The sequence below is a fragment of the Lytechinus variegatus genome, chromosome 9 (assembly GCF_018143015.1).
Source record: "Lytechinus variegatus isolate NC3 chromosome 9, Lvar_3.0, whole genome shotgun sequence".
Lineage (NCBI taxonomy): Eukaryota > Metazoa > Echinodermata > Echinoidea > Temnopleuroida > Toxopneustidae > Lytechinus > Lytechinus variegatus.
The window spans coordinates 17,345,398-17,366,973 of NC_054748.1; the positions used below are offsets into that span (position 1 = coordinate 17,345,398).

The 21,576-nt window shown below is 35.2% G+C and overlaps 1 protein-coding gene across 3 annotated transcripts; it reads right to left on the minus strand.

Moving 5' to 3' along the window:
• Window positions 1-1,126: 1,126 nt before the first annotated feature.
• Window positions 1,127-20,608, minus strand: LOC121421658 (CD151 antigen-like). 3 transcript variants are annotated; one of them, XM_041616424.1, is made up of 9 exons: window positions 20,479-20,607; window positions 13,739-13,816; window positions 11,610-11,801; window positions 10,701-10,775; window positions 8,558-8,656; window positions 7,340-7,504; window positions 6,914-6,997; window positions 5,107-5,185; window positions 1,835-1,919 (listed from the first exon to the last, which is right to left on the minus strand). In XM_041616424.1, exons 2-8 carry the CDS (start codon window positions 13,802-13,804, stop codon window positions 5,123-5,125), a joined length of 744 nt encoding a protein of 247 aa, XP_041472358.1. In that variant the 5' UTR covers window positions 13,805-13,816; window positions 20,479-20,607; the 3' UTR covers window positions 1,835-1,919; window positions 5,107-5,122. The 3 variants fall into 3 exon arrangements, with proteins under 3 accessions (XP_041472359.1, XP_041472358.1, XP_041472357.1); XM_041616425.1 differs by lacking the exon at window positions 5,107-5,185 and having other exon boundaries at window positions 1,127-1,919; window positions 20,479-20,608; XM_041616423.1 differs by lacking the exons at window positions 1,835-1,919; window positions 5,107-5,185 and adding an exon at window positions 6,550-6,630 and having other exon boundaries at window positions 20,479-20,608.
• Window positions 20,609-21,576: the final 968 nt, after the last annotated feature.

The window sequence follows — 21,576 nt, forward strand, 5'->3', positions numbered from 1 at the left end:
GGTCTACTTTCATTTAGTCTAATGCCATTCCGTCAAATAACCAGTTGGTCCAATAGCCATTTGGTCCATATACCATTTGGTCTAATCAAACTAAAGTGTTAATTGTGCAAAATCGAATGAAAATAAAATGGGTATTAGACCAACTGGTTATTAGACGAAATGGTCATAGACGAATTGGTGATTAGACAAAGTGATGATTGGACCAAATGGTTAGACAAAATGTTGATGGACCGAATGGCATTAGACTAAATGAAGGTGGACGAATTTGCAATTTACCACCAGTGGCATAATTAGGCAAAAATTTTGAGGGGGCGCAAAATGGCATATATGGGGAGGAAGATGCGAGCAACAAAATTTGTTACTTTTCATCTTAATTTTTAATAGGTTTTTACATGATATTCAACAAGTGTCGTATTTCACCCTTTTTCCCTTAAATTTTCTTTTTCTCGTTTTGTTTTCCTGGTCTTGGACCATGTTTTTTTTTTGGGGGGGGGATGGAATATTTTTTTTCTTCTATTTTCAATGCTCATGCCCACACCCCCTCTCCCTTCCCCCCTTCCTTCTCTCTATAACCCGATCCCACCCCCTTCTCTTTTATTTCTCGCATTTTTTTCTATCTCTGCACTCATTTCCCCTTTCACTTCTGCTATACCCTAATTTTCCAGCACTCTCACGCCGTAGTTTTACTTGATAAATGTGACGTGTGTATCGGTAATGAATATACAAAATTATTTGTTCATTATCTTGATATTTTAATGTTAGATATGTACTTTCTTGTCCAGATTTTTGCTGTGAAAAAAACTGCAAAAAACAAATGAAATGAAAAACTCGCTAACGCCCCGAACGCAAAGCCTCTACTTTGGAACAAAAAATTAATGTCCTGCCTAATTCTCCCGCTCTGCCAATTTCACTCTGACTCGCCCCACCCCTCTCCCCATCTCTTTCTCACTCTCCTTTTCTCCCTCACCTCCACCCCCCTCTCTCTCTTATTTTCCCGTTCCCTCACTTTCCCGTCCATCTAACCGTTTTGTTCCCTCTCTCCCCCTCTCTCTCTCTTTCTCATAACATTCGAAAATTTGTACCTTTTTCAAATTCAAGCAACTACAAAAATACATAAAGTAATCAATACAATTATTATTTCATTATATTTGATTGTTTCATTACAAAAAGATGCAATACATGTCACATATTAGTCGGGGGGAGTCTTTAATTGTCAGGTTTACACAGAACGGCAAATTCACTCACTAAATGAATTCTTTAAAAAAGCCAATTGATACATATGCATGTATTTTCATTGTGCTTAGATATTTGACAGTATCCTTTACCTATGACGTGGATATCAACCCAAAATGTTGGCCCTAAAATCAAATAAATTAAACAGTGATTTTCCACCAACTCGTCAAAAGTTCATTCAAGAATTACAATATTTAATGATACATTTACAATTATTTTTTTAGCTTTAATAACATTTAGTTTTCTTTCAAAATGGCCACGATCTTAAAATATTTGGCCTAATGTTGAGGAACAAACGATAAGGATTTTTTTATTTTAACAATATGAATACTGGTATATTTACAAATGTAAAAAAGGGATATATACGTCCAATCATGTATATTCCAATAATTAATGTCATTAACAAAAAAAAGGGAAAAGGAGAGATTGGTCTCATAAATATATCAGGAGGCTTCTGTATCTTTCTAAAAGGAAGGGTTAATTCTTTCAAAGAATGTTGTTGATCCTTTTGTTAATTTTATCATTTTTGTTCAGAGTTAATGGAGCTAGCACTTCATTTTCCTTGAGAGGATCTGTACAGCTCCGTGATTGGTGGATAAAAGTTTGAAAACACGCCCACTTTCTTATTTATATTCATATTCGTTGATGGCGCTAATTACACAACATGTGACCCACATGGCCAGTACCTACATAGGGAGGTATAGTAGAGAAGGGGAAAGGAAAGAAAATATTCATGAAAAAATATTGTTTCGTTTCAAATAATCAAAAATTATAACATGATAATGAAGTCGTAAATACAAGTCAGTGTCATCTTCACAGCAAGTTGAATATGATACAAACAGAAAAAATAAAAATAAACATAATAATAATTTTTATTTTTCGAACTGAATGTAAACTAAGAAAAATATCACACATTGTTCTATAAATTTTCACAACAGTTCTTGCATACAACGAGTCACTATATATAAATAACAGATCAGATGGTATTACACACTAACTGTATAATATCGATTTTATTATATAATATATGGAGTATTAGTTGTGAGTAATTGATCAAAGATTTGGAGTAAAGAGGCCCTCGACTGGCTTCCAGTGATAAGTCGAAATAATATTTTAAAAGATGTGCAAACCGACTAAACTAAGTGAATTTCATAATACGAGGAAACCCAAAATATTACATATTTCTCATTTTATGAATAAAATAATAATTAGCATATGTGACTCCATTTCTATATCTCCCAGGACATATATATAACTGTTTTATGAAAGTCAGGGGTACGTCTGCTTTAACCAAGGGCGGATCCAGGATTTTTTAAGGGGGGGGGGGCACATTTTTCCAATAAAAAAAGTTGACAAGCCTAAAAAAAGAAAAAAGGTTTTTTACCCCAAATTAATGCTTCGTCTCCGAAAATAATTTGACAATTAAGCAAAAAAAGTCTTCACTTTCAAAAAGAGGGGGGCACACTCCTATTTTAATGGCATTTTTACATTACAAATTTTAACATTGCTTCTCAAAAGGGGGCACGGGCCGGCTGTGGCTATAACTGACTTTCATATTATACATAGGACTTTCAATGAAACTGTCAGCATAATGCAGTGTCTATTCATCAAGCAAAATAAATCACAAATAACTACCTTGAAAATAATCAGAATCGTTATTCTAAATGTGTTTCATGCGCTTTTATGGTATTAAAAATCACAACTAGCGTGCTTATGACTGTGGGCTATGACAGTGTTGAAAATATATATACTGCATGGCGCCGTATGCGATGAATGAATAGCGCAATCGCCCGCGCAATCGTAGATATAGCCTAAAAAAAACTAATTTATTAGCCGATTGCAGTTTATATGCCTGCCGTCAATTGTATTTTTATCATTTTCCTAGAAATGACTGTGTTCTAATCAGATGTGATTAGAAAAGACGGGAGAAATGAACCATATAGGCGGTGGAAGCGGGGGGGGGGGGTCGGGCGCCCCCTAAAATTTCTGTTGATAACCTTTTTTTTCCTGCATCCCCCTAAATGCAGGTGGACCCCTAAAAAATGTTGGTCCCCCTAAAATTTTGGTTGATAACCTTGTTTTTTGCTTGTCAATTGTTTTTCCTGTGTCCATCCCTAAATTTCAGGTGGACCCCCCTAAATGTGTTGGCTTCTGCCGCCAAATTTAAAGAACACTCTTAAAAAGGGTTGTTAAAATTATCCAATGCGTTGATGAATATAACTTCGTCCGACCAATAAAAATGATCACAATCAATTAATTTCTTTGATAGCCTCTACTTTTCTAGCATTTGGTTGACATCAAGGGGGGGGCTCGAATTATAACATGATACCTATGTGTGCAACGCCAAAGTCGAAAATAGGGGGCCTTGGAACTAAATCTTGGTCTTGAACATGCATGGGGGTCTCCGGAAGGGCTCTTGGATCAATGATTGCCAAATATGCAATGCTCAAAACGGCATGGCCACATCAATTGCGGTGCTAAGAGATGCAGTGTGAAACGAGCGGGCTGAGAGAAAGTGGGGCTATGACCGGGGGGGGGGGCACTTACATTGACGAGTGGATACCATGCGCGACCAAAAAAAACACGTAAAAAGGATGTCTTTTTCACGATAGGGCACATTACGTACGTTACATAATAAGGGTGTCAAAAACACAAAAATAATGAAAAAAGGGTATCTATTTCGCTAGGAAAGTTACGTGTTTAGGGTCGAATTTCCGGGGATGATGAAACAAAATTAAATGTTTTATACAGGAAGTCCTTTTTTACCCCAACACTTCGTGTTTTGAACACGAAGTGTTGGGGTACTCTAATAGTCCGATTTGCGCGAGGGGTAAAAAGTGGGGTCGTAAAGGTAAAGCCGACGACCGAAGGACCCGTAACAAGAAAACATTTCTGTACATGTTTAGGGGTTCATTTCAGGGAATATTTGCCAAGAGTATCGTTTTGTTTCCAATACTTGTTAAGGGTAGGGTTTCACACGCCAATAGTAATTGTTAAGGGGTGCATTTTGAGAATATGGAAATTACGTGTTTAGGGTGCTTTTTGAGACCCAATGGTCGCGCATGGTATCCACTCGTGAATGAAAGTGCCCCCCCCCCCCCCGGGAGCATGGGGGAAATCACAGAAGTCGAAATCATTCGTTAATCACGCTCTGTGTGGTTAAAATTCATCAATATTCATGAGCTTTGCGATCGTCCGCTGACCTCGGCTATCAGTATGGGAAAGACAGGGTGAAAAAAGAAGAAGATAGGATGGGGTTAAGGATACAGTCCGGGGTTAAATAGTATGGGGTTGATTTAATCAATTAATTAAAGTGTTATTAAAACCTTTCTTGTAGTTCTCTAAGTTCTCTTACTTTTATGTTTTGCTCTCTTCTAAGCGCCTTGAGCATTTTAATCAAAATGGATAAGACGCTATATAATTATAGAAATCATATGTATTATTATTGTTTATTATTCATGTTATTACTAAGGAAATGCAGTGTAAAAAGCATATTAAGTTTTTGGAGTGAAAAAAACCCCAAACATATCGTTTGGCTCATTGCAATAATCCCTAATACAAATTTTGGTAAATATCTGATTATGAAATGAAACTACACAGCAATAACTGTGGTGTTAACCGGTGTACATAGAGGACCACACCAGTTATTTTACACCGGTGTTAAATTGGTAGTGTTAGTTTTACACCTATGGGTGTTATTACAACACCTTTTTTGTTACATTTACACTCTTTGGTGTTATGTTTAATCACTAGGGTGTAGTTTTAACACCTCAGGGTGTGGTCCTCTATTAACACCAATTGGTGTCAGTTTTAACACCGCAGTTTTTACAGTGTAGGTGTCTTTAAAAAATGAAAGATTAATACTCAACATGCCTCATTCGCTCAATGTTTATGCATATTCTCCATTATCAATACCGCTAATGACACAGCAAGTAAATACCATGGTCAAGATCTGTGAGAATGGAGAGACAATAAAGAAAAGGGAGAGAAAAGAGAAAAAGGATGGTGTGAATATTAATGAAGGAGTTGCCAGTGCACAACATGATTCAGTTTACAAGCTTTGCGAATGATAGGGCCGCTGCATTGGACTGTTAAGTTTCAAGCGATGAACAATTAAAAAAAATAAACAGGTATGGACAAATAGACAGGATAGCAAGGCAGTGTAATGTCACCCCTGTATTATCTTGGATGGGGGATCAAGTCGCATACATTCGTAATTCCGACGCTTGTTATTCCGGGTTCGAATGTTCCGAAGGTTCGTCAGTCTGAAAACGAAATAAAGTTCGTAATTCCGAAGGTTATTCGTTAGTCCGAAGACGATCTTTCGGAACAATGAACCATATTTCGTCTTCGGACCAACCAACCTTCGGAATTACGAACCTTATGAACGATCCTTCGGAACAATGAACTTTAACTGTTGAATGCTTATGACTGTGTGTATGATGTAATATGATTGTGTATGCATGTGCTAAGCATGCTAAGGTTTAATTATTTTGAGTAGTTTATTGATATAATATTAAGTTCAACACCTATAGTAGACCGACAGGTAGGGAATAAATAATGATATAGAAATACATTCTCTCTATATCAGTTGTATTTATTATATAATTTAAAGTCTTTCGCTGCATGTTAGTTGTATTCAAAGCCCGGGATTTAAAGATCCTCTCCCTACCCGAAAATGTCTGTGCTACAATTGGCTCGTTTCCGGATTATCGAACCTTCGAAATAACGAACCTTATTTCGTTTTCGGACAGACGAACCTTCAGAATAATGCCAATTAATGTTCGGATTAACGAACCCTTTTTCGTTTTCGGATTAACGAACATCGAGGTAAATATGCAATTTACGTGTTTATAACGAATCTTCGAAATTACGAAGTGCAACCAATAAAGTTTATCCAATTCTATATCCTATTATGATGAAGAGCCCCCTTATTGTCAAATAGGCAAAGACTGATATATTATTCTATATGATCATGCAATATAATAGAAAATAAATAGTGACTGAATGTCACCATTACCTCTCTTATCATTCTGAAAATCAATGTGCTGTGCGTCTTGTGAAAAATATGCGCAATATGAAAAATTTCAATTCTTTCTTATTTTACAACCGATTTTGATGCTATCTTTAGTGAGCGTCGCGTTTGTTTGACTTTTGTCTTTATATTCACATCCACTTTTTTATTGATGGAATTCATTAAGAAACTTTAATGGCATGAAAATGACATGAAAGAGCACTGCAAACCATGAATGCGACTGCACGATGAACAAGCCACGATTTTAAATCTTGATTTAATATCTTGCCTTGGAATTCCCTGAGAATTTATTTACCCTAAAATGGTTCAACTTGATTGCCTATCCCACTAATGACACAGCAAGTAAACCATAAAGTTAGAATCTGTTGGTATAATTGAAAATATTGGAAATAAAATAACATCAATCAAATATTGCATATATATATATATAATATATATATATATATATATATATATATATATATATATATATATATATATATATATACATACATATATATATATATGTATTAAATTCCCTGCTCTCGCGGAGTTGCAGCTCATAATGAACGTATATAATGTGATGGATTTTAGGCTCGGCTATCGGGGCTGGCGATGTCGAATAACATCAAATTTTATATATCGACCAGCCCGAGTGTAACTTACTTCAAAAACAAGAAGAGCAAGGCAAACAGCACCGATGATCAAGTAGTTATCCTGTATGGTATCGACGGAAGCGGCAACGCATCCCTGAAAAAAAAAGAGCCAGAAATTATTTTGTAAATAACAGATAAATTATAACAAATAAAAAAAAAGCTTCAGACACAACCTGATAAATTGATCATGAATTCATTAATAGCAAAATGCAGAGTCTTTGAACACTTGTTGGAATGCTCTCCAGGTAGTGCAGATAGTGCACACATTGTGTGCAGGCGTACGTGCCAGGATCCGGTGACCGGGGTAAAAATTAGTGTAGCAAGGAAGAAAGTAATAACGCTATATAAGTAACTTTTATTACCATCAGTGCTATCTATATCATTAATATCTTAGTTCAATAATTTATTTTCAGAACAGTAATTATAATTATCTTACCTGACTGTGGACTAGTTCTGGATTAGTGGGATTTCCCTTTGTACCGGCCTGACATTGCGCAACGGATGCTCCATCGATACAGCAGGACTCGGGAACAGCTAGATTATTAGCAAAGTTCTGTGAGTTTGCGTAGTCGGCGTATCCCATGGCTCCACAGCAATCGAACTAGAAGATAGAGCAAAATACCAACAACAACAAAAAAGATTGAAAAGGTGATTTATCTATTTATTTGTTCATTTCCGTTCTCAAAAAAACAATGCAACATTATCATTGCAAAATCATGAACATACAAAAAATGAGAATAGAAGAGATAATATTGTTGGACCAAGTATGGCTTCGGGAACCACGGTTGTTACGGCACCACTGAGGTGGATTGAGCGATCCGAGAATTAGATTATTATGTTGGTAGATACAAAACAAGCATGACCATGTATATACGAGCCACCCCCCCGTCATCACCATGTCGAGGTGATTCATGCTCGTTGACTAAACTTTGATTGCAAATTTGCCAATCAATTGTTGATTGCATGGAATCCTTGATTTTGATTGGCTGCTGAGCATTGTTGCCATGGTATTTATCCATCGATGGTAACAAAATTACCATAATGGTAACTTTTATGCATTTGGTACCATGACCTCAGGAGTCTGCTAATCCAGAAAATATTGTGTGGTTCTAAAGATGGATGCTGAATCACTATTACAAGAGCCATCGGTAATATATTTCAAAGAATACTTTATTGCGTTTGAACAAACTGTGGAGTAAGACAGTTCAAAATTGTATGACTTCAAGATTAACCCAGATCGACTGTGGTTATGTACAAAGTGAATTCTGGATTACATTAGAATGAAAATATTCAATTCTGATTCTCAAAGACTATCATTGCGATATATCTTTCCCTCTTTTGTGTCAAGCTCATATAACTGTTATGATTCTATTACAAATTTTTACTTTGCATACCTCAAGCCGCTAATTTGTGCTTTTCACGACACAACCACTATTGGTATTAATCTGAAAACTAGATATCTAGTTGTAATTTTAAAGAGGAAATTAAATTTAATGTTGTTGCATCAATTTATAGGTGAAACAAAGTCAAGTATGAAGTTGAACCGGAACTCAAACTTGATCTTGACCACTCGTAATTGTTATTCTTCCACATATTCAATTGTGACCTGGATTATCAAAGAGGAAACATATCATTGAAATGAAGTTATACTTACACCATTTTGGACGCCATCGATGGATTCTTTGGAGGCATCAGTTGTTGGGTAGGTGTTATTGATGGTGTATGTCATTCCTTCAATCATACTTTCTTCAAGCTGTCCAATACAACAAGAACAAAAAAAAATAACTGTAGACATAGTAGACTAACTTATGCATTGTTTTTCTCAGAACGGTAAAGGGGCTACTTCTGCCTAGAATTTAACAAAATCCTAAGATTTGTTACGAAATCTTAAGAGAAAAATGAAATTTAAACGAATTTGATTTTGAGTATGTATTTGTTACTGAAAACGAAAAATATCCCTTACACAATTTCTTTCAATCTTCCCCTCTCTCTTGTCTCTTTCTCTCCTATTCTATCTATTCTATCTATCTATCTATCTATCCATCCATCCATCTACCCATTCATCCATATGTCTATCTACCTATCTATCTATCTATCCGGGGGGGGGGCACTTACATTGACGAGTGGATACCACGCGCGACCAAAAAAACACGTAAAAATGATGTCTTTTATGCGATAGGACACGTTACGTACGTAACGTGATAAGGGTGTCAAAAACACAAAAATAATGAAAAAGGGGTATCTATTTCGCTAGGAAAATTACGTGTTTAGGGTCGAATTTGCGGGGATGATATAAACAAATTCAAAATGTTCTATAAAGGATGTCCTTTTTGCCCCAACACTTCGTGTTTAGAGTCCGATTTGCGCGGGGTGTAGAAGGTTGGGTCGTACTAAACCAAATAAGGTAAAGCCGACGACCGAAGGACCCGTAACAATAAAACATTCCTGTACTTGTTTGGGGTTCATTTCAGGGAATATTTGCCAAGAGTATCGTTTTGTTTCCAATACTTGTTAAGGGTAGGGTTTCACACGCCAATACTTGTTAAGGGGTGCATTTTCGGAATATAGAAATTACGTGTTTAGGGTGCTTTTCGAGACCCCATGGTCGCGCATGGTATCCACTCGTGAATGGAAGTGCCCCCCCCGGGCTGTCTATCTATCTATCTATCTATAAATATGGCTTCAGCTTTGGTAACTCTGTTTTTTGAAATGTTGTATATTGAGAAAGAAGTGAATATAGCGAACATTAATTGGGTAGGCGTAGCTCAATCAAAGTTCCCCAGCAGAGCTATCCCGGGGAGCTATGCTCCCTTTTTGAAATTTTGGTGATCCCGAAGAAATGTCTCTGCCGCGAATTGAACAGGCGTTCAAAGCGTGCATGGGCTCGGGTCCGATTCCAGGCAGAAAAATGTTTTCGGCTTCACCGAAATTTCAATAATGGAGGGTAGCTCCCCGTGGTAGCTCTGGGGTACTTTGATTGAGCTACGCCTAACATTGTTTTCTCTCTATTTTATATGATTTTGTATCACTTCATTTCAATATTCATAAAGGATCAGATGACGTATAAAATAAAACAATTACATAGTAGTTTACAAACACAATTAACAAAGGAAGTCAAAGTAGCCCAGGTCCTGGCTTATTATTGCCGAGGCAGGACATATGTTTACATATCCCATACCCCTTCTCTATCTCTCTCTTTATTTCTCCCTCCCTCTCTCCCTCTCCCTTTACTACTCTCTCCCTTTCTCTGTCTCTCTCTCTTTATGGTCCACTTGCTCCACATCTACTGTAGATATACATTTTTATTTTCTCTCTCTTTTCCCCTTTCTCTGAGTATTTATCCTCGTCTCATCTACTCCCTCTCTCTCTCCCCCCGTTGTGCCGCCCCCCTCCATCTGTTTTATTCTCTCTCTCTTGGCACTTGGTCCACATCTACTGTAGATATAATTTTGTCTACTGTCCCTCTCTCTCTCTCTCTCTCTCGGTTTCTTTGCATCAATCATCCACCTTTTCTCATCTGGGGCCCGTCTTACTAAGAGTTGCGATTGATCGGATCAATCGCATCCATGTTAAGCCAGCAAAGTCAACATATGAAATGCATGGTTGTTCAAAAGTTGTTCTAGATATGTATATCCATGAAGTCATTAATTTCTTGACAATTTGGTGTGTTTTCCTTTGTTTACAAAGGACATTTTGCAAATTTCATGTAGAAAAAATTATGACACTGATGGATTTCCATAGAGTTACAATTGATTGGATCAATCGTAAGTCTTAAGACGGGGCCCAGGTGTCCTTACCTCATCATCGAAGACAAATGCTAGGATACCGGCGGTGATCTCCAGAATAATGATTAGAACCATGAAGAAAAAATACTATCAAGAGAATAATAGGGATAATTATATATTAATAAGCAGATATTGAAACCCTCACTATTGAATAGTACAAAATATAAAATGATGTCAAGTTTTCTCATTTCAAGGCGTAGCGGAGTTGAATGGCAAAGTCCATACTTGACTGAATGATATGTTTATAGGATTGCAAGAGTATTAGCAGTCAATAACTTAATTGTTTGATATCACAGTTGTTCTTACATTGCGAAAGTAAAAAGAAGGATACAGCTAAACTCACTATAATCATGACAGAATGTTTTTAAATCACGAAAATATAATTTCTTTATCATTATCGTCGTCATCGTCGTCGTTATCATCAATATTGTCATATTCATCATTACCATCATCATTAAATCATCTTCATTACCACCATCATCATAATCATCATCATCACCATCTTTATCATCATCAACATCATCATCACCACCATCATCTTCATCATCATCATCTTTCTCATCATCATCATCATCCAGGCGCGGATCATCCAGCCTGGTTAGATACAATAGTTTTGGGAGGCCGGGTATTTCAAAAAAATATAATGGCCCCCGAAATGGCTAAAATCATTGTAACCATGATAGTATACTCAAATCTCGGAAATAGAATTCTTCATCATTATTGTGGTAACCTTGGGGTAAATTACATTCTTGTAGCATGATGTGTGGTCAAGATAGGTACCAAACATAATTGCCACAGGACATATTTTTTAACGGAATACAGATTTGGAAACATTTTTGTATTAGGTGATAATTAAACATTTTATATCTTTATTATTAAGTATCCTATTATTATTATACCGTTGTCATGGCAATATCTTACCAGTTTTAATAAGAACGTTCCTTCTTTCAGAGCCCCACAACATCCACAGAAGCCGACGATAAAGATGAAGCACCCCACCCCTATCGTTACCCCTGTAACGATCAATATCGTGTCCTCAGAGAACAGATCCGTGTAGTCTTGTTGCCGGGCGGTTATCCATGATCCGATTCCGATCAGTACAATACCTGCCGCCTGTAATACAATGTTTTATATGGAAAATGTTTTAAGTGAGCCTAACTCAAAACAGAACGCATACAAAAGAAGAAAAAAAAGAAAAAGAAAAAAGAGAAAAGAAAAGAAAAAAATAGAAAAAGAAAAAATAAGAGGGAAAAAGAAAAAAAAAGAAAACAGAAGAAAAGAAAAATAATTAGAAAAGAAAAGGAAAAAAGGAAAAGAAGGAAAAAAGAGAAAGAAAATGAAGGAAAAGAAAAGAAAAGGAAGGAAAAAGGAAAAGAAAAGAAAAGAGAGAGAAAGAAAAGGAATGGAAAAGGAAATAATAATAACAAGCTATTGACATGATTGAAAATGAACAAAAATCTGTGGCAAAAATAGTCAATCCTGACTGGCTGCCAACCAAGGAAAGAAGAAGAAGAAGAAAGCGTATATATGAATGAAACATAGAATTGAAATAAACAACAAAATAACGAACACGCCGTTGATTATGTCACCTGGGTCCCGTTGCAGAAAGAGTTGCAATCAATCGCAACTCTGAAAATCATGCGCAACTTGATTTTCAACCAATCAACAGCGCACATTTGGAACTTGCGTTTGATTTTTTGACTTGCGTTTAAACGCAACTCTTTCTGCAACGGGCCCCAGGTAATCTAAGGTTCGAGTCCTGGTCAAGTCGTTCAGATAGTAACGTTAAAGTTCGGTCCCAATCGTAATAAATAGCACCCAGTCGTATCTGATTGTTATTACAACAATCTGCAAAAACTCAATTATACGTACCAAATTTTGTGAATCGAAGGGTATAAAAAGTTAATTAAGTTACTATTAGAAATACTTTATTGTTTTATCTTTTTTCCATCTTATATTGTCCAGTTATAATCATCTTTTGTTACTTCACCAAATCAAGCTTGTTTGTGGTCAGCCCTTCCCCATTCTGACTTTTCCTCCTTTTATTTTTTTTTACTTATTATGTTATCTTTTCTTGTACTGTCCTGTCTCTTGTTTTGTCTTGTCTTCTATGTCTTGTCATTCTCTCTCTCTTTCTGCTTTTTCTCCTGCATATTGCGCAACATATCCTTCACAGCGAAGACCTCTTTGTGTGAATATCTTTGCACTTGTTCTGTATTTATGTATACATCAATATGATTTGGACCTTTTGTCCCTCCTCTTTTTCTTTCCTTTATATAAATGCATATTTGAATAAGTCAATTATATTTTTTTTCATTTCCAAGGGGGATCTGCATTTAACAAGCTTTGCGTTTTGGTGGACCCCCTCATTTCCATTTATGCTCAATATTATATTTTTTTTCTTTTACGAAGTAAGAATGCTCGTCTGTAAAATTGTATTTGATTTGTATTACTTTATATTACTTTGTATTATGTTTGAATGGAAATGGAATAAAGAATTGGATTGAATTGAAAAACATAAGGGGAATTTCGAAAAAAAAATCACCTGATAGAAACATTTATATAAAAAATCTATATGACGAGTTATCGAGACTGACCGGATATAAAAAAACAACAACAACACCCCCTCCCCCTCGCAGTGGCAGATCCAGGGGGGGCACATCCGGCCCGTGCCCCCCCCCCCCCCCACCCCTTGAGAGTCACGGGAAATATTTTTGATGGGAATATGTCGCTCATATGCAAGTGAGGACCTTGGCAACTTTTTTTTTTGCTTGTCAAATTTTACGTGGGACATCCTTAATTTTTTAGTGAGACCCTTTTTTGGATGATTATTCAATTACCTAGGGGAAATGTGCTCCCCTCCCTTTTTGGAAAATCCTGAGTACACACATCCCCTCGTTCAATAGCAGTCCCAGACATAAGTATATGTTATTGACAAGGTCCCCTAAAAAGAAATATCATGCACACTATTGCATGTCTGAAAAAATGACAGCAGAATAAAATCGGAAAAAATAGAAAATTGTGTTATAGTTTAGATATTGGATACATACCCATACACAGAAGTTCAATATGAAGAGGATCAATTTAGCAATCTTCGGACCGCAACCAGCCACCATGTTGAATTATATCTACAAAAGTAAAGGAAAAGACATTAATAAAGTGAAAATCATTGCGAAAGCCATTTTTTTCATAAAGCGCTTTTCCCAGAATGGCTCAAAGCGCGTTACAGCATATGGATTTATTTCAATCCCGCACGAAAAGTGCACAATTTCCACTCCCTGGAGAGCATTCCTTGCATTAATCGCAGCCTCATTGTGGCGCTGGCAAAATCAAACATACAAAATCTTTTGCATCCTACCGGGTATCCATTGAGCATCTGGGTCGATAGTGGCAAAGTGTGGATTAACGCCTTGCCAAAGGACGCTAGACCGCGGTGGGATTCGAACACACGACCCTCTGTTTTGAAGGCGAGAGTCAGAACCACTACGCCACGGCTCTTCCACTACAATAGAGGTACGTAGGCCTATATTCATGTTCCCAGAACTAATCTAGCATTTAGAATTATTATGCCTTATACTTTGGCAGAAAAAAGCAAGTTACAAAATAAAGTTTCACACTCAGTATGTTGTTTCTCATCGATTGTGTGTCATAAATAGCTAGTCTTGAAATCTGCCGTTTGAGGTAAATATTAATAATTCCGAGAATTAATAAGCCTATAACTTTATTTGTATAGAGAATACCTTTCTTTAAAAAAAATACTTTTTTTCTCCTTGGTATCATTTTTACTTCGGTCTGAATATACCAAGTATAAAATTCGTGTGATATTGTTCTAGTATGCTTATATTACAAGACTATACTCTCCGAATGTTGCATTATGGGTTAGGAGCCTGACTATATGTGAGTATTTGAGGACTAGAGGTGGTGCGATTAAAAGGCTCCAGGTTCGTATCCGCTTTAAAAGAGCGAAGTGTACTGATGCCATGTCCCGGGGGGGGGGGGCACTTACATTGACGAGTGGATACCATGCGCAACCAAAAAACACGTAAAAAGGATGTCCTTTTTACGATAGGGCACGTTACGTACGTAAAGTGATAAGGGTGTCAAAAACACAAAAATAATGAAAAAAGGGTATCTATTTCACTAGGAAAATTACGTGTTTAGGGTCGAATTTGCGGGGATGATAAAACAAAATTAAAATGTTTTATAAAGGATGTCCTTTTTGCCCCAACACTTCGTGTTTAGAGTCCGATTTGCGCGAGGTGTAGAAGCTGGGGTCGTACTAAACCAAATAAGGTAAAGCCGACGACCGAAGGACCCGTAACAATAAAACATTCCTGTACTTGTTTAGGGGTTCATTTCATGGAATATTTGCCAAGAGTATCGTTTTGTTTCCAATACTTGTTAAGGGTAGGGTTTCACGCGCCAATACTTGTTAAGGGGTGCATTTTCAGAATATGGAAATTACGTGTTTAGGGTGCTTTTCGAGACCCCATGGTCGCGCATGGTATCCACTCGTGAATGGAAGTGCCCCCCCCCCCCCGGGTGCCATGTACGAAGTTGGATCGGAGCCTTTTAACATTAAAGTCAGCCTGGAAGATTAGAAGGAATAGATTTGTAAAAATTATATAAGCGCATCAATAACTCAAATTTGGTTATAATGTGTCACCCCATTCCCTTTGTCAAAGCAAGGGAGATCTTGTTAACACTTAACACTATTATAACAATTTATTAACGTTACTATGGTGTTGCTCTTCAGGCACAGTAAAAACGCTGTTTCAGATTTTATACAACGCTGTTTACTATATGAACCTTCCAGTATTTGTTTAACCGTTTAAACAATCAATTTTAATTTATTGAAAATTAGATATTGAAAATTAAACTTTGTTGCTTGAGATTTAAACAGTTGTTTAAACTGTTTAAACAATTACTGTAAGGTTCATATAGTAAACAGCGTTGTATAGTTTTTTACTGTGTGGTGTAAAATGGATCAGGCATGAATAAGAATGACGTCATTATAGGGACTAGTTAGATGAGCAACTATATAGTTAATCATTAACGTGAATTCAATGTCAAATCAGTCGTTTATGGTTCTACGAAAAAAAATGATAACACATCGGGCTCGTTACCAAATACTTAAGAACGATTTAATTCATTGGGAAATTGAGATTATATGTTATTATTCAATTTGCATATCGTATTTCTATAATATGGGCATATAACCCAAATACATTTAATGCTTACAAGTTACCAGCTCACTATTCAAATCGTTAGAAGTTCTTTTTTTTCCCAGACTGAATATAAATGTAGCAGGACTACACATACAGTATTCCTCGTTACTACTCGGTATGCATACAATGTCTGCTCATTGTCTATTCATGTTGCTAAGTAATTGAAAACACATAATTTAGATGTCATTAACCACGTAATACTAACAAATATGATAGAAATGATAATGCTATAGGTGGTTCTTACTAGCGCATAAGACACAACGGATCGATATCAATTGAAAGTATATATAATTACATAAGGAAATGCTAGTAATAATATTAATAGCTAATAAAATGGTACTATGTAAATTAATGTTGATAATTCGCAGTATGATCAATGGTGCTTAAAGGGGAATCCAGCCTTGGCCATAGAATGTTGTGTTGGGAAGGAGAAAATGAATTAAACAGAATGGTGAAAGTTTGAAAGAAATCGGACAAGCAATAAGAAAGTTATAGCTGCTTTAAAATTGAGATCACTAATACCATGTAGATATCAAATTGGCAACTGGGTAAGTAAATTATGACAAGGGGCAAGGACAACTTTCCCATAGGCCATGTACTTTATTATCAGGGTTTTGTGGTTTTCTCCTAATTACCCATTCCCCTGGGGCAGTAATCTAAATATAACCCAGGTAGTATATTGTTTAATGTCCTCATGAAAGAAAAATACAATTTGAAATAAAACTTTTGGGGAAAATGACATTTTAGCCATAATATGTATTGAAGTACATAGAAGAGTAGTCCTTGCCTTACATCACTATGACATCACATAAGCGGCCAATTTGAAGTCTCCATAGGTATAGTGATTACCAATATTTACAACTTTTAAAAATTTATAACTTTCTTGTTATTTGTCCAATATTGTTCAAACTTTCACCTATCTACTTGTCAGATTTTTCTTTTTCTTATAAAAACAAGTTTTTATTTGGGTTGGATTCCCCTTTGATATTGAGGTTGTGACTTACAAAGTCCACATTTCTGTAAGAATCGATTTTGGCCTATGTGTATGTAAATGTTAGAAAATATACATATACAGCTTTAGCTTCTCTGTTTACTTGAATATGCTGTGAAAGAAATGAACGAAGAGTACAATGGTACTCTTTAGTGTGTGTGTGTGTATATATACACACACACACACATATATATATGTATATATATATATATATATATATATATATATATATATATATATATATATATATATGTATATATATATATATATGTATATACATATATATGTATATATATATATATATATATATATATATATATATGCATTCAAAATTAATTTGTAATTGGAATCCCTTACCCTGATACCAGCAATGAATAATAATGTAACGAATGAGATAACCATGGAGCTAGCTCTATGAGATAACCAAAGTTGATAACAAATGCGCGAAGTATCCTAAACTATAAGCTACCTTACTATGGTTAAACGTAAATATTTTAATTGAAAATAAACTAGTGTCTTATGCTTACGTGTCACAGAGATTATCATGTATATCTTTATATATATATATATATATATATATATATATATATAAACTCAGTTGGAACTAAGTACAATGCATTACCACTTTGCTTCATTAATATCATCTATGATGTCCGACACGCGGAACGTAATATCGTTATATATATATATATATATATATATATATATATATATATATATAAAGAAAATCCTATGTACTTGAATGTTCTTTGGAGTAATCTCTCGTGAAACATGATGACGATAACATATCTGTTTACATCTACTGAAAAGTCCCTCACATATTAAAGCCTGAATGTTTTTTCTCTCTTAAATTAGGATAGAAACATCTAAATGCTTATAAAGAATGATTATTAGCAAATAACATAAGCATATGAAGATGATTATTGTGAATGACACAGTATCCAAGTATTACACTATGACACGCCCTTGTAAGATTACGTAATCCTCAAATACCGATCCTCGTCTGTCAACAAGCATTTGTTTTCCAAAGGGATTATCGATAGAGCTTCATTAACAAAGCATGTTAATTAGTAACTAAGCTCTCCTATCAATTAATTGCTAAGTTGATTGGTATTCAGTGTATAGCCTATAGGCGTAAAACACATAGATTATTTTGGTTACCGTTGAAATAAACACTTTATTCAAAATAATTTACGTAGTAATTTTATTTTGGCCGATGTTCGAATAGGCTACTCATCATCGAGCGATCATTTCAATTAGAAATCGATTAATTTTAGATAAATTTGTTAGAACAAAAACAAAAATGTAATGAGCATATGAATAACTACACAGATCTCATATATACACTCTTAAAAAGGTTAAGCAAAAAGGCCAGTTTTTTAACCATCAATGGGCAAAATTCTGTCCACACAACTATTGGTTAAATCTGCCCAAATTGGATAACAAATTTGCTCAATTGGATAATAATTGCCAAATATAAATAGTTATATATATAAACAAAGTGGGAATGTTCTGCTCGGAGTTGGTCCAATGAATAGTTAAAACAGAAAGAAATACTCCGTAATGAAAATATTTTCATTACGGAGTATTTATTTCTGTTATATATATATATATATATTTATATATTTATATAATTATATTTGGCAATTATTATCAAACTGAGCAGGTTTATTACCCAATATATATATATATATATTTAACCAACATACAATTACCCAACAGAATGGATAGTATTTTGCCCAACATTTTAAATGTGTAGGACTAAATGGTACCAATGATAAAGTAATAACAATTTGGTGGCATATTTATCATTAAAAAAATCAACACATTAAAGTGGATTTCACGCTTGCTGTTGGGTGAATCTCACCCTTTTTCAAATGTCATTCGTATGAAATGTTCGTTTGTTCACTCTTAATTCACCCCAGTTCGAGTGATTATTGACCTCACTACCAAGGGGGATTGAAAAGGAGTAAGAATTCATTCATTTTGGAGTAAATAAGCACAACGCTTTAAAAATTAAGTGGTAGGTCAAGGGCTACATTGAGTACACGAGTTCTCAAAAGTGCTTGTTAAAGGTCAAGTCCACCCCAGAAGAATGTTAATTTCAATAAATGGAGAAAAATCAAACTAGCATAATGCTGAAAATTTCAACAAAATCGGATGTAAAACAAGAACGTTCTAACATTTTTAAAGTTTTGCTTATTTTTCAAAAAAGTGATATGCAAAATTTAGTAACAGTCGATGATGTCCTTTACTTACAATTGCTTTTGTAATTGTTTGAATTATACAATATTTATCTCTTTTTCACAAATTTGGCAATAGGGACAAACTTGACTGAACCATATAAACAACGCTTACCTCGCATAATCAGGGACGAATTGATCGTTGTTTCACTTTACGGATGAGAATATTTCATATTTTATAGAAAAAATACAAAAGAAATAGCAAGTGGATAATGTCATCAATCTCCTCATTTGCATACCGACCAGGATGTGTTTTGACAAATTAAGCAAAACTTTAAAATGTCATAATTTTCTTATTTTACATCCGATTTTGAATTTTCAGTGTTATGCTTGGTGGATTTTTGTCTTTTTATTTAAATCAAACTTTTGTTCGGGTGGACTTGTGCTTTAAGTGCTGACATTTTTTCAGTTAGGGTGCTTATAATCTGGATTCACCATTCGTTCTTCTGAATTTCATATTTTATGGAATGTGGCACTATTGTATTTATGCTCTTTTATGTTTCACAAGACCTTGCATATATGAATATTTTCTGTGCAATCATGTTTTAATGATAAATTTATAAAGGGACTGTCAGAACTAATTGCTTTAGACGGCGACAAAGTACTCCTCATAATTGAGGTATATGAAAATGTCTCTGAATTTATTTAAGATGCAAATGATATTTATGTCTTGATACGCTATAAGAGCATTATTTTATTTTTGTTTTATCTTAAGCTTTGGTTTTTTAATGAATGCTTCTTCATCAAATTAGGGCAATATTTTGCTTAAACAAATTACTACATACGATGTTATTTAAGGGACTCTGCGCTTCAAACATATTTGTTTATGCTTATGCACAGCAAAAACTGTGGTGTAACTGGTGTACACAGAGGACTACATCAGTTATTTTACACCGGTGTTAAGTTAGTTTAACACATATAGGTGTTATTACAACACCATTGGTTGTTACATTTACACTTTTTTGTGTTATGTTCAATCTCTAGGGTGTAATTATAACACCTCAGGGTGTGGTCTTTATTAACACCAACTGGTGTCAGCTTTAACACCACAGTTTTACAGTCTATTATTAGTTCCTACATTATATGTGTGATTATTTTTTATTATTTTTGTTATGCATGATTAAAAATAAAACAAACAACCACCAAACGTCTCTCATATGGTGACGTTAAAGGTCGATCCCAGACGTAAATAATAATAATATCTGCTTAATAAAAGCATGAAAAAATCACACACACACCCACACCCACGCTGACTAAGCGTCCAAGACTCCAAGGAGACATCCCAATGCATTTGGTAACAAAAACAATAAAAAAGGAGCAGATCTTACCTTGACTCTCAAATTCACGAAAAAAAGTAGCACAAAATGTCTTTTTGTCCAGCTCCAGCAGTTGGGTCCGATAAAAAGTTTGTCAACCCGCACGTATGCTTCAAAATCATTAAATGATTGTGTCCACTGATGAGGAACCGTTTTATGGAGTAATCCGTTTATGCGTTGGTCAGTTGTGTTGACAATGGTCATCTGAGACTAGTCGGCAAGAACAGACCCTTTGCTTTCGTATAGTGTATATAATACAGAGTCTGAAGTGGTGAGACTAAATCCGCTTGTATTATGTTGCTGCGTTTGCATACTTAGTGACGCAGACATAGTTTGTAGTCTATTCTTCAGTCTAGACATGGTGTAATTTGTTTAAGTGACTAAATTAGAGTCTGTATTTACAGACTAATCTTGGACGTCGTCAAGTGCAAATACATGATAACAATCGAATTGAACAAAAAGGCGCGGTTCGAATACATACATTAAACATATCGGTTTTAAAGTAGGCGGATATCACTTATCATTAAGAAACATGGACGGGTCATCCCAGGCGAGATGACGTCATTGCTTGAATCAGATTAAATCTCAGTGATCACGTGACTAGATCATTTAAAAGTTTGCAGTATCGAATAGGCCTATATCAATCAAGAGAAGTTCACATTGACGTTACATCGGTCGTAATGATATACGAGACAATTTATTGAGAAACATATTGATAAAAAGTGGTTGAATGCCTATCAGATGAAAATTCTTCAATGAATGCAAGAGTTATGATGTTTTGAATCTGTCACCCTGTGACGTCACAATTTTTTTCTTTGGTAAATTTAATTAAGTCATTAGTAGAAGGGAAGAATTCCATTTTAAATCAGATGGATTGCATAGAAAGTGTTAATGCTTCAAAGGGATGATCCGGGCTGAAAATATTTACATTGAAATAAATAAGAGTGAAACTCACAGAGCAAATTGCTGAAAATTTCATCAAAATCGGACAAGAAATAGCAAATTAATTGGATCTTAAAGTAAAAAAAGATTTTGTGAAAACAGTAATATGCACATCGCCATGAATATTCATTAGGTGGGATGAGGTTCCATTGACGAGTGGATAACATG